General features: G+C 37.1%; 1 protein-coding gene across 7 annotated transcripts in view; it reads left to right on the forward strand.

The window, feature by feature from the left end:
• Positions 1-14,287, forward strand: part of lpp (LIM domain containing preferred translocation partner in lipoma) — a 129,542-nt gene that overhangs the window by 51,974 nt on the left and 63,281 nt on the right. For 5 of the 7 annotated variants that reach the window (XM_067512704.1, XM_067512701.1, XM_067512706.1 and 2 more), the window contains 2 exons: positions 5,416-5,516; positions 9,183-9,305. In XM_067512704.1, coding sequence (XP_067368805.1) covers positions 5,416-5,516; positions 9,183-9,305 — 224 coding nt within the window. The remainder of the gene's footprint in view (positions 1-5,415; positions 5,517-9,182; positions 9,306-14,287) is intronic. The other 2 variants (XM_067512705.1, XM_067512707.1) reach the window with 1 other exon arrangement.

Consider the following 14,287-nt stretch of genomic DNA (forward strand, 5'->3'; position numbering starts at 1 on the left):
CAGTTGGATCTAGCTTCACCCTTTTATCATCCCCTTAACAATACTCCACTTCCCGATAACCAATTATACCTCTTATGGCCTCTCAAATAACTTTAATCACTCATTAGGATTCCTTCTTCACAAAGCAGCTACTTAAAATTAATTGCTCAATAAAGAGAGGGGAAGTTGTCGTATTAAGTAGGTGTTCCTGCTGCTCCTCTCATTAGTGCTCACTTGGAGCTTTCAACTCCCCATTGTCACAAATGGAGAAAACTTCATTCACAGCACGGAAGCCGTTCTAACTCTGGCTAGTTCACACTGTTTTAAAGCATGACAGCAAAAGCACCTCAGAGATCAGAAAGTGTATTTTAGCTCAAACACATGTCGATTTTGAGTTATTAGAAACTGCAGAATTATTGGGTGCATGCGAGAAGCACATGGGCTAAAGTTTCCATTTATCATCGCAGAGACCCAGGGTTCAACCTACTACTAGTGGCAGTGCCTGTGTCTTGGTCCTGTTTATCGCTGAACACAGTTGGCATAGTTAAATGGAAGGAGAGTGAGAAATAGCCTGAATTAGCTTAAGAGTTTTCAATTTCAATGGATCTCCAGTATACTGATTTAACAAGTAACAAAAAGAAGGTCCTCGGTTGATAAATGACCTGGTTTCAAAATAAAGATGGAAGTGCCAAGCAATTAGGGAAACACAAACTGCACTTAATTTCAAGTGTTTGTACTGCAAATGTTTATCATTTTTATGTGGTCTGTTTTCTACCCATTTAGCAATATTTAAGACAACTGTCAAGTTAATATGGAACCCTATTACAAAACCATACCTTACTCTGTTCTGACCAGCACCATCTTTCTTTTTTAGACCACATATAGCCATCTGTAATCCTAATATTGATACAATCTGCACCTTGTGCCTGCTCCCTGTCTGCCTGTATGAAGTACACAAGTTGTATCGGTCTGTAGGCTTGTGTTTAACCAGTCATTCCCCTTAAAAGCTTCAATATATCGTGGTACAGTTTGCTACAAGATTATTTGCGTGCAGGAACTGAACTAGAAACCAAATGTAGAAACTGTCAGTGTGCAGTTAGTTTTACAGTGATTGCTCTTGTGCTATGCAAAATCTACTGTATCCATAAAGCATATCTTGAAACAAATTATGTGTGTTGACATTTGAACATGTCAGATACTTAACACTCAAAATATCGGGGAAAAGAAATTGTTCTGTGGGAATTTTTATCAAGTTTGACTTTTCTTCTCCGTTTTATTTGTGTTGTTCCAGCACCAAGAAAAACAATAAGCATGGGAATACAAAAACATTTGCATTTTCTGACAGAATTGTAAGGGTGCCGATATTTTGGGCCATGACTGCATACAAACAAGCACATAAATCATCGATACTGGAAACACAAATGTTAGACCAGATTTAATGGTCTGTACAAACCAACTGGAAAAGGTAATGTTTGTCGGAGGCTTCTTGGGACTAAGTGAGAAGAGCAAGTCTTTTATTTAAATCTTCCTTCCAAAATGGTAAAGTTAGAACTTGTTATTTTTTAAGAAGTAAGACTTCCTCAATCTACTGTATCTCTGGTGTTAAACCCTATTCTGTGACCCACCCATTATTTTTATGACTTTTTAAGTCTTTTTAAGTCATAAAATTATTAAGTGAGCTGTGTTCAACATCAGTAATTTATTTAATATATTAACTGAATGACCAAATAATGAAAATAATTTTCAGTTACTGGTTGTTTTTACTTTACATTCCTAGATTCCTCAGCTGAAGCACAGCCTACCAGTTAGCAGAAAACACAGGAAAAGTAAGTGACAGGGTTCTCATTGATAAATCATGTGGCTAGAGCCCTACAACCCTCACCAGCAGAGGATGGTCATGGTGTTAGTTCGTTTATATCGCTCAGTGTTGGGCTTGTCTAGTAATTGGCCATCAAAGCTATAGCCTGCTTAATTAGTATGATTGTAATTTGATAATGATGGCTAACTTGAGGGCTGTGCAAAGTGTAGTAGAAGTGTAGTGTAACGTAGAAGACAGTAGAAGAGCACAGTGTAGCAGTGAAAAGAAGTGGATTGATTATGAGTCTCGAGCTAGCACTGTCTTATGTTATATAATTATAGCTGTGAATAATATTAAAATGACCTATTGCGTTAATAACAATTACCAAAAGGTGGGGTTTAATGGAATGGTATATTACTCAAGTCACCGTTAAATAAAACTCGAGAAGTCACCGTTTAATATTTAAGCTGAAACTTTAACTGTTTTGTTGCTGTGTGGTAACTGTATAGCCACAGCTATCAGATTTTATATGGATGCCCAGTCTTTGTTATTGTGTTGAAAGCACGTTTTGTAACAGCTTTTTAGCTTCTGTGATTTGAGTTCCCGTAGCATTTGGAGACAGGTTCAACTTTTTAGTATTTTTCTTGATGAAGTCACACATCGTGACAGTTGTTTGAATATATGCTGTGTTTGGAATCCGTTTAAGAGATTGTCTAGTTTCCAGTAAAGTGTTTTAAAAAATACTGTAACCTGCACAGTAGCCTCGCATACTCAACGGCTTCTGGCTCGTCCTTCCAGGAGTCACCACAGCGGAACGTGTTCCACATGTTGAATTTTCCCCCGGTTGCTCTTTCTGCCAAAACCCTCCCATTTTTATTTGGGCTCGGGACCGGCACCAGGGTTGCCCTTGGTGGCTGGGCGGGGCCACACCTGATGGGGTGGGATTCGATCCCGCGGCCTTCTGTATCCCAACCCGATGCTCTACCCATTGAGCCTCCAGGCCCCCACCGTAGCATTGCATGCTACTTCATGTTAAAAAAAACAAAAAACTTTATTAAAACCCTGTGTCTGTGCTGACCCTGCAATAGCCACATACAACCACAGAGAGAAAATGTGAGAGAAAATGGTTTCGCTTGGAAGGGATTCAGGAAATACAAACACTACTAGTGACTGTGTTTTACAGAGGACATTAACACATTTCAATCCTAAGAACTGGCATGATAACAAATACTAGGAAAATAGGGTCAAGGGGAGAAATAACCAGAAAGATCCTTTCAGCAAAGATTCGTAATGACCTCTGTTCAGCTCCAAGTCTTACTATCCACTGGTCCACATACAGAACCATAAGACGTTTTCAATAAAACAAGCTTCTCTGAAACGTTTGCAACTCTTGTGTTTCCTGAAATGATAAATCTGAACATCGCTGATGTTCGAGAGATATTTACATGAAACTTGATGTTTTAATTCTCTGTAAGCCACGAGTTACAAGTGAGTTATATTCTTGCATGAAGGATCTGTGCTGGAGCAGGAGGGGCAGAGCCTTGTTGTTGAGCAGCATATTTTATTTTCTTTCCCAGAGGTTTAGAGGAGCTGTTACACTCTGGAGTTTTAGCAGAGGTCACAAGGTCATTATATAAACAATTCACATGGAGGCCCTCAAGCACCCAGAGGGGCTGTTTAATGCAATTCTCACAATTTCTGCAATGTTGTAATGCTCAAGATGCAGACATGTGTCCAATTTTAACCATGCCACATTATCTCTCTGTCTTCACTTATTTTTTTCTTTCAGCTGTTTTGTTGGGGCAACTGAAAATCACGCTTAATTAATTTGGTCAGCTGCCTTGGATAAACTACATTGATGACATCAATTAGATTCTAATGAACACAGATAAAAGCCATGAAAAGCAAATGGAATTTCTGAACAGGACTCATCAAAGTCTTAGCATTGAAACAAATTCCCATTACGTCTCATAAAAGCCTTTAATTTGCAAAGCTCATGTCTGGTTTGGTACTTAGAAGTACATGGTCAAATGATTCAGTCTTAAGTCCTGTGCCGAGAGAAGCCAAATCAGTTTTAATTTGGCATGTAACTCCTTATCCTATCTGAAACATGTGGCTGGATGCAATCCTTGGATTAGCATGGACTTTAGAACTACAAATTTGGCTTGTGTCTCCTCCCCTGGCACAGCAAACACCTAGTCTAACCCATTTATAACACATTTACATTTCCAATCTTTGGGGGATAAAAACACATGCTTACTCCAGATTAGTACTTCTTAGTTAACCAAATTGCTGCAATTATGTGTGTCAATCCATTGACCTGGGATGATGAGCCTCCATTTCTTTCTTTCTTTCTTTTTTTTTTTTTTTTGTAATAACTGTGTAACCTCTTTAAAATGTCTGACTTGATTTTACAGTTCACACTTATTTGCAAGACATATTATGGTGAAATGTTGTATTATACATTTCTTTTTAAGCAGCAGTTTCTAATAATTCTTATTTCACAGCAGGTGGATACTGACAACCATATATATTTTAAGATGTTAAGAACGGTGGATAACGTAATTTAGAACAATAGAAAATGTTACTGTTACCTAATAGCTATTTCATGTTAAACCCATGATGAGTTACAAAATACAATACACAGAGTTTCTGTTTACAAGACCTCAAAATCACCCTTTGTTAGTGAGAGGTCAGTTCTGTTACACTGAACAAGTACTTAATATCCATAAAATTCTAACAATTAAGCTTTTAATCACATTTTCAGCATATTTGTCATGAATGACATATTTTATTTTATGGATTGTAATTTTATTCTTTGTTAATGTAAAATCATTAATTAGTGCAGCTTTACTTTGTGTTTCTGTCTAACTAAAAATCCTACTTAGAACTACAAACACAGTCCCACCCCTCCTATTGGTATTGGCTCCATTTATACAAGTTTGAAAGTGTACAATAAGCTGCATGTCTGGTTCACATGTTGCAGTGTTCGATAGATGACACAAACTGTATTGTAGATCATAACTATGTTTTATACTTTGTCATAACGTGGTGCGCATTTTGTCTGGTGATCTTAAAAGCACCTTAATGAATTATACAGGTGGACAATCACTCACCTGTTAGCATTTTACTTGTACACATTACATTTTACAGTGTACAGTATATTAGCTAATGTTCTGTTACATTTCGTTTTTAATATAGACAGACTTTGTAGAACTGGGGCATGTGCGCACACATTCTCCGTACATGCCGCACAGTCACATGCATTTATATATTTTTACACAGTAACCTCAGTAACCTTACTGTAAGTCTAATTACAATAATTGTGCTGTTAATCAGCTGCTCACTGACTAGATATGTAGTCTATATTTTAAATACCCTCTTAAGAGACTTATTTTTTTTTGCATGATTTTATAAACGTAATTCTTGTTGTTTTCTGCTCCTTCTGCTCCTGTTGAAAAATCAATCAATAAAATGCTAAAATTGAAGACAATATTTACATTAACGTTCTTGTGTGCCATGCTTGTTCTTTCAGAATTGTGACAGTTAAATGTAGAAAAAAGGGGAAGTATTTAATAAGCCGTTGTTTCTTTTTGTTTGTTTCTCTTGGCTTCTGTCTGTGTGTGTCTCCATCCCAGCAGAATACCCCCCCCCTCCACCACCTGCTGAAGAGTCAACCAGTTTCCCATCTTCCCCTGGTTCGTTCCCTCCGCCTCCAATGAACTCATACGATTATCAGGTGAGAAAGTCTGGTGCTGTATTAAATTTTCCTGGGTGTCAGTAACTCTTGAAGAGTCCGCACAGAAAATAAAGACAGCCCCGAGCTCTGCATTGAGTTTACATACCAGGTCCAGCACAACTGTCTGTCCATTTGAGTTGCAGCCAACTGCAGAGACGTCCAGCTCCAGATGCTGCCTGGAGCAAGGCACCCTAACTAAATGACCCACACACAAACATTCTTTCTTTATTTCAGAGAGCTCTTAATACAGGAAAGATAGAAGGCTGACACCTATTGGTGGAGTCTGGTCACAATTTTTGCTTTGCTGGTCATAGTACCCCCACAGGCATTTGGCCCTCCTGGGATAGCTGGCCTCTACAATCTGACGGACACTCTTAGCATTTGACCTCTGCTAGGAAGTTTACATTCCTGTGTTCAGTCTAAGCAGAAAGAAAAATCTTCCTCATCCAGTTCCTTAATTGATTTGACCAGTTTCCTTTTCTAAACGAATTCTTCTTTTTGTAAGTTTGGAGACAGAATCTCACAAAATTTAAACAACTTATGCAATGCGCTTATATTCACTGCTCTTCTCACACAAATTCTATACACAGACAGAATAACACTGCACCCAGAGCATTAGCACTGCATGTCAGTTCATGTGCTTTTATGACCTCAGCGTAAACTGCAGACACTGTAAACTACAATACTTATGCAATCTTTTCAATAGGTGCATTGCAGTGACAGTTCTAAATTTCATCGCTTTGTTTGTACAAGGAACTGTTCGGCTCAGCCAGGCAACAGAGCTGCTTGCTCTTAACGATTTTAGAGTTGGCAGAATAAAGAGGAAGAGACATATGCAGAGTGAGAAAATGCAGAAGGCATCAACAGAGTTCATTTCTCATTTTAGTAATCTGTTGAAAATGTCATGAGCTTTCCCCCGATCTTGAAGCATCCACCCAAATCCTTACTAGTTTTGTTAATATAATGAAAATATACAATAGATCATTTATAATGTTTAAGTATAATGCCCATGTTTTTACTAGGGAGTCAGTAGCTCACTTTCATAAAACCAGTTCCATTACTCAATATCGGGGTACTAGGAAATACCTTTGCAGCATTTTTCATATAAAATACCTTCTTTGCTGTTGTACTGCACTTACTTGTTGTGCAAGTTGCATATTTGCTTAAAACTGAATTGGAATAATATGAGCGTATCCTTAAGTCTAATTTTATAAAAAATGCGAAAACCCATTGGACTCTTTTTTTTGTCTTAGCTGAAAAGTTAATATAAATACTAGTAAACCAATACAAACCACATGTCAAGAGCGTTTGAGATGCAAAATGTAAATTAAGAAAAAGAATCCTATAATTGAAAATAAATGAAACCTATGTTAATGTAGTGAAAATGTTAATAAGACATATCACATTTTGAAAATATTATTTTTTGAAAAATATATGCTCAGTTTGAGTTTGATTTGAGCACATTTCAGAGTGTTGGGACAGGGACAATATAAGACTGCAAACATGTATTACCAAAAAAACTAAACCAAATAAAACAAACAAAAAAACCAAACAAACGGTGGAATATTGCACCTTCTACCTTCTCTGAGCTTAAGGTCATTCAAGATGGACTAAGGCTGAAGGGAAAAATTGTCCTGTGGTCTGATGAGGCAAAATTTGAAAGTCTTTATGGAAGTCATGGATGCCTTGTCCCGTATGCTAAACAAAAAGGGGACCATATGGTTTGTTATCAGCGCACAGTTCAGGAGTCAGCATCTGATTCTGTGGGGATACATAAATGCACAAAGCATGGGTAACTTGCACATCTGTGAAGGCTTCGTTAATGCTAAATGATATATACAGGTTTTAAATCAACATGTGCAGCCATCAAGACATTTCAGCAACCATTACAACAGCATGGCTAGGTAGTAGAAGAGTCTGGGTGATAAACTGGAAGCCCTGCAGTTGTTGCATACTCTTGTAATTTATTTTACATAGTACCATGTTGTAAATTGGTGCTATATAAATAAAGTTAAATAGAATTGAAGGACCCTAACTTTTCTGGAAATAGGGTTTGTATTAAATAGGTTCTTTCCATTTTTACCATTCACATTTCCATCATTAGTCTTCTTTACAACACAGACAGTAGTAGGGAATGAGATTTAAAGCCTGGAATTACATAAGAAATTCAGTGTGTAATTACTGTCTTTATCTATAACCTTTCTTCTACTGTCATTTTGGCTGTAGAATCACTGGCAATGCAGCTTAATTCCTTAATACACCACTGGTATCTTAATTATGTGTCCTGTAGCCACAGCAGAAGTCTTTAACTGTGGCTGCCGTTCAGAAAAAGGGATAGATATCAATCAGAATGACTTCATATCTTTTTCCGTGTGCCTCAGTAGAGAAATTATATATACTGAATGAGAAAAGCATTGATTGGATGGCATTTCCTCAGAGGAAGGCAGAAGCATTCTCTTGTCTTTATCACAGAGGGAAGAGTCTGGATTCTGACATGCCAGTGCTGAAACCTTTAACAGAAGAGAAAAAGACAAAAGCAGCTAGCTCTCATCATGGCTGTTGTCCACATTATGAGGCCCTATAGTTAAATTCAAACACACAACAAAGACTGCACTTTCTTTCCCTTCATCCTCCTCGTTATCACTGTTAAACAAGTTTGCCTGATTTTTCTTTTGTTGATTTGAGATTGGGCCATTAGTGTTTTGCTTTGTTTACCCCCACTCATGATTGCCTTAGATGTTCTTAAGCAGCAGCTCGGCTCCAAATGCATGCAAGCCCTGCCTGTAATAGATAGTGACAGGTAATCCAAACACATAACATTAGAATAGGAAGCAGTCACTGATCCAGCCAACTCAAAAAGCCCCCGCAGGCAATTGCAAGAAGTCTTCTTGCAGTTGCAGCATAGTTCAGAAGACTAAAAATATATCTGTCACTCTACAGAGAAATTCCTTGGAATTTTGTAGAAACCCAAGTGTCACTAATGGTCAGATCATTTTAACTACTTTCCCCATTGTAATGCAACAGTTTTATATTTCTTTAGCTTAAAGATTTTGTGTCTCTTCATGTGTTGAAGTTTACTTTCTCTTACGTAAAAAATGAAGATGAATAAATCAGTGAGGTCTCAGAGTAATCCTGTTACTGACGCTTTCAGGCTTCCTCTGATAATAGACTAGTTAAATAAAAATCAGAGCAATTCTTATAATCTGTTACAGAGTGCATGCTTAAAATATTGAATAACAAATAGCTGACTTTCATTTTAAATAATTGACCTTTTTGTTTGAAATACTGCTAGATGAGTTGTGATGAATAATGCATGAAAAATGGGATACTGTAAATCCAAGAGCAGTGAAAAGCAGGAGGTGAATAGTACACCGCATTTTAGAAGTTACCTTTCAGACAATACATCCCTGCTTATTTTTTACCACCTTTCTTTCCGAGCGACGTCTGTGCTATTGATGTGTGGCTTTCTAAAGGATTGTTCGAGGTCAAGCTGGAACATGAACTTAGAATTGCAATGCAGAGTGTACTGTATGATGTCTGACCAAAAGGAGACAGGATTACTCCTCAACTTTTGAGTGGAACTAGTGAAAGAGACTTAACTAAATTTTGCTACACACTTTTTTGGTTATGTTTACACACTGTGGTGTATGTGATGTTTGCTTTCAGATGAAAGGACCAGAGAAGACAATTGAGGAGAGGCGCTCCAGTTTGGATGCTGAGATCGACTCCCTCACCAGTATCCTGGCAGACCTGGAGAGCAGCTCGCCCTACAAGCCACGCAGCACACAAGTATGTAACTAACACAACCTTACACTCCTTAACAGAAAGATACACTGACACTAACCATGGGAAGAAACTCATCTCCACAATATTTACATTTTTATGTTACTTAGCAAGAACAAAAAAGAAGTATTGTAATCTTTAATGCTGTACATTCAAATGTTGCCCACAATTAATAGTTACTTTTCAGATTAAAAGGAGGCTCTATCAATTGTTCACACGTAGTTCCCGACCGTTGAATAGTGTTTACTGTGAAATATAGTGAAAAGTGTGAAATGTGTTTTGTAGCTTTAGAGAAGTTTAAGATAATACCCCTGATGATGTCATAATGGAGTCATTAGGCCCGAGACTTGGCAGGGTGCATCAAATGAAGCATGGTATAAAGTGGCATTGTGGGAAATGTAGGATACATGGTTTTGTGGTTGACTTAGGGACTAAACGTTAACATATCTGTATTTTGTCTGTTCTTTAAGTGTGTATTTCATAAATACTCTCAAATGTAAATAAATAAAATAAATGTAAATGTAAAATGTAAATAAATTTACATACCGTACATACACCAAAAAAAGGCTATAAAATAATGTCAAAGATTAAAACTGACTTTTTGATCCACTTTAACACCTGCATATTTGTGTCCCATTAGACACATCTGTAATAGTTTAATAATGTAATATACTATAATGTTTCTCACATTTTTGTACTCTATACTTAGTACTTGGTGAAACTGTTTCATTTTGCATGTTGTAGGTTTCAAACGAGAGTGGCTGTCATTGCAAACTATACGCTGTAACAAATCAAGTTTCTGTAGGACCCATATGTTGCATCTATGAGAAATGTTTTGCAGTAATGACAAAACGAATCTTGACCTATATCATTAGTTGATATTAAATGATATTAAGAGCAACTTCAAAAAATCAAAGCCTTGGGCAGTTCACTAAATTGTTTGACACACAATAAATGTAGGACAGGCGGATAAAAAAACCCTAACCAATTGTGTTTGCAGTGGGAAGGCTCAGAGGGGCTTTTAACACCATGCAGATCAGATCTCTAGTGAGATATTCGAGCAATAATGTAATACCTGAAAGAGTGTTCTCTCTCAAGGCTATAGAAATGATGGAGATGTGGCTACACCAGTGCACTTAAGTGAAGTAAAACAATCTTAAAGGTACTATAGAAGGCCTTTTGGGTGGCTCAGCCAACGTGTAGACGTGCATGTTCATTTGTTTTGTAAAAAAAACTGAACATGTTAAATTATTGAAAAGACTATTGATTTCGCAACAGGTTATGCCCTGTGCTGTCTCTTATGACTATGTATGCATATACTGTATAAAAGGTTACACTTTTCAGAAATTGGAAGAAAAAGTGCAAGAAAAACAGTCTGTTTGGGGGAAGTGAGCAGATGAAGAAAAGCTCACACCCTGGCTTTTAGGTTAGAGAGAGAGAAATGGGTGCACTCCCCAGTAAAAATGATCACACCACAAAAGGGAAACATATACACAATACACGGTGACAGGAAGTGAATATTGTGGTTCTGAAATGGTATCTAAAATATGTCTAGAAGATTTCTAGCATGCTCGGTGTTGTGATAAGTTACTGTTACGCTGGACTGATGTTACTTTATTAACATGACATTATGTGCTCATAAAACATACTGAAGTGTCTCTGTGACCAATGAAAAAGAAAAACAATCTCTGGCTCAATACAGACATTGTAACACAGAGTTGACCCACAGCCCACCCATGTTTAGACCATCACTGGTTTTCATTTAGCTTCCTCTTGGTGTAGAGAATCTTTACATATCTCTTGTTGTGTTGGAAAAAAAAAATGTCCCTGATATAATTTTTGACTGTTGACAAGTTTCCATCTGAATTTGGCAAAGTTTTAAAGACAAAATGTGAAATGTGAATTTGTGTTAATTTCAGTTCACTACCAAAATCTTAGGAGTCATTTCAACAAGGTGAACAGCTAGTGATGCTATGCATTCGTCACTTTTTTAGGATCTGGAGGAAGCAGCAGCTGAAATGCATTTTGTTTCTAAATAAAATATACAATAAGAGGATTGAGGAAGAACATGTACAGTATACTGTATACTGAAAGCTTTTGCCTATCTCACTTGGACCTGTACAGCTCTGTGAGTGCCAGCTTGTCGTTGAACAGTCATACTAACTTATGTATGACTTTCACTGGGGTTTTACCTATCGGGGTCAAAGTTTATTTTTATCATAACCTGCTCCAAGCTTTTGGGGCTATGGACCATTCCACTTGTCACAGCAGGGTTCATATGTCTACATTATGACATGCTATGTATCAGACATTTTGTTGTTTTGCTGTCTTTCCGCACATGGAAAAGATTCTGCTTTCTACTTGATTGTTTCTTTATTTTTCACAATTATGAGCCTGTGCACACACACACACACACACACACACACACACACACACACACACACACACACACACACATCCCGTTACTCACTCCTCAGCTGATGCTGATCCTAGCTGATTAACTCAGGTTGACCTTTTCCCCTACCCAGCTGCTCCTGTCAGTCTATGCGCAGGTTCTTTCAGTGCATTATACTCTAACGTAACACAGGTCTGTGTGTAATGGGCCCGATTTCATACTCCAGCATTGGCACAACTGCTGCACTGCAATCTTCCACTTGTATAGTAAAAGTATTGAGCGTTCTTGATTTACAGCTTTCTGCTTCCAAGTAACTATAGTGCTAGCTCTTCAAAATCAATAAGCCACCCTGCCCTCTCCCCTTTTAAGGTTCTGGGAGAGGACTCTTCCTCAAAAGGTTAAATTTGGAATCAGTGGGCAAGGGGATCTTATGTGTGATCGCCTCCCAGATGAAATTGAAATGGACGTTGCTGCTCATTCATAAAAATCTAAGTAGCATTCCTGCAAACACTGAACTGGCACTGATGCTTCACAGACATCACAACAATTTTGTTTGCTTTAGTTGGTATTCTCTGTGGCATAACATTGGGTAATGAAATGTGATCATTATATAATTCCCATTTGTTCTCTCCATCACTTTATTTGACACACTTAACTAAGTTTGTGTTACAGTTAGCTTGCTTTATTCTGTGACAGCAGAAATTAAGATAAACCTGATATGGTTTTTGACTATTTCTTGTGATGCCAGAATTGAATATTATTAAACAATATCCAGATACTAATACCATATGTTATTTGACTTTCATATTTTTCAATTCTCATACATAAAAGATACTAAGCTTCAGTGCAGCTATAACAATGATGACATTGTTTTTACACACATTTCATGTCCATTATAACTTACATTTCTAGCATGTGATGCCACATAGTGTGTTATGCATGCACACATGCTGATTGGCAAGTAACATGAACACAAAAGAAAGCCAGCTGCCTGTAAAGCAAACAACTAACTGTGTAAAAATAAAAAGATGGACCAGATACCAGAACTGTATGTTGCAATAATAACTGTTCAGCTAAGACATATATCAGTGAGAATTAATTTGGGTTAAAGACATGGTTTAATTGCTTTTTTGGGCTCGGTTGCTGGAAGGAGTGCTTGTGTATGTGTGTGTGCTCTTGTTCTCTGTACATCTGTCTTTTGAAGACTGGTTTTAGCTTTGGACCTTGAGTCTTTTTTTCCACATTTTGCTCTTGATTTTTTTCAAATGGCCATTTGTGTGCAGGTACCTGCTTAAAATTTTGCCTAAGACAATGTAATGGCACTGTGCTGCAGTGGCAAATTAAAGATACGCAATCACACATGCTTTGTCTTCAAAATATTATAAAACATTGTGCCATTTTAATTTCCAGTAAGCCCTCAAAAGTAATGGATCTTTAATGTAGATTTTATTTCATGTTTGTTGTTTCTGAGTTGGGCTTGGATTCAATGTTGAGTTTTTATAGCATAAGACTGGTTTAGGCATATAGTTATTAAAGTAAAGGGTCCAAACACACAGACTTGATGTATTTAAGGAAACTAAATAAAATCAAGCACCTACATGTGCAAAAGATTAAATGTGAAAGAAAATTATTGGTTAAAATGTAGAACTCATCAGCAGCTGGCTTTACTGATTGCTAGACAACCGCTAATCTGTTACCTGTTATATTGTTTATGGTCCTGTTCTAGGATTTTCTATGGTCCTAAATTTTGAGTCTAATTTTGTGATTGAAGGAAATCGAATAGAGAGCATGTGAATGCTAAATTCTTCAAGTGTACAGCCTTTCTATCTGAGCTCAACCAGCTCCACTAATATGCAGCGTAGGCCTGTCTAAGCGCATCAGATCTGTTGTAGGGGAGTTAACAAGAAGACCCAGATGAGTGTCAAAATAGTGCGATCATCAAGCACCAGAGTAGCGCTGCTGCTTTGGTGGAGAATATTTATGAAGATGATATCTATGTATGTCCATAAGCACTATCACCAGATAGTAACAGTGGGTATATTAGACCCAGACATATTAATATGTGTCAGAATACATAAATCTACATATACCCTTTTATTATTTTAAATATTTGATTGTTCTGTTTGTTTATTTATTCATTTTTCCCCATTTGGTTTTTCTGAATAATACTTTTTTTTTTTTAACTATTTGTATTCACTTCACTAACAGAAAATGAGGGTTTTGGCTAATGGGTTGTAGCAGGTGGCTGAAAATTAGCAATCTTATCTTCCAAACATGCACATAAATACAACAAAAATACAGATGCAAGAAGAAGAGCAGTGTGACGTTAACTAAATATAGCAAGATGCTCTTTTACATGTAAGCTGCTGTTTTACATATAGTTAAATGTAACGGGCGGACAGTACCTTATTAACAATTTCTAAATAAAAATAATTAATTTCTGGGGGAAAATGTAGAAAGATGATGTACTTTTACAATTTACGACTTGGCTAAATGATTAGGTAAATATTTCCAGTTAACTAGTCACATTTTTCAACATATTAAACTCTTAATGACCTTTTTCCATCAGAGCTGCACATCTCTTGATCTTATT

The sequence above is a fragment of the Channa argus genome, chromosome 8 (genome assembly GCF_033026475.1).
Source record: "Channa argus isolate prfri chromosome 8, Channa argus male v1.0, whole genome shotgun sequence".
Lineage (NCBI taxonomy): Eukaryota > Metazoa > Chordata > Actinopteri > Anabantiformes > Channidae > Channa > Channa argus.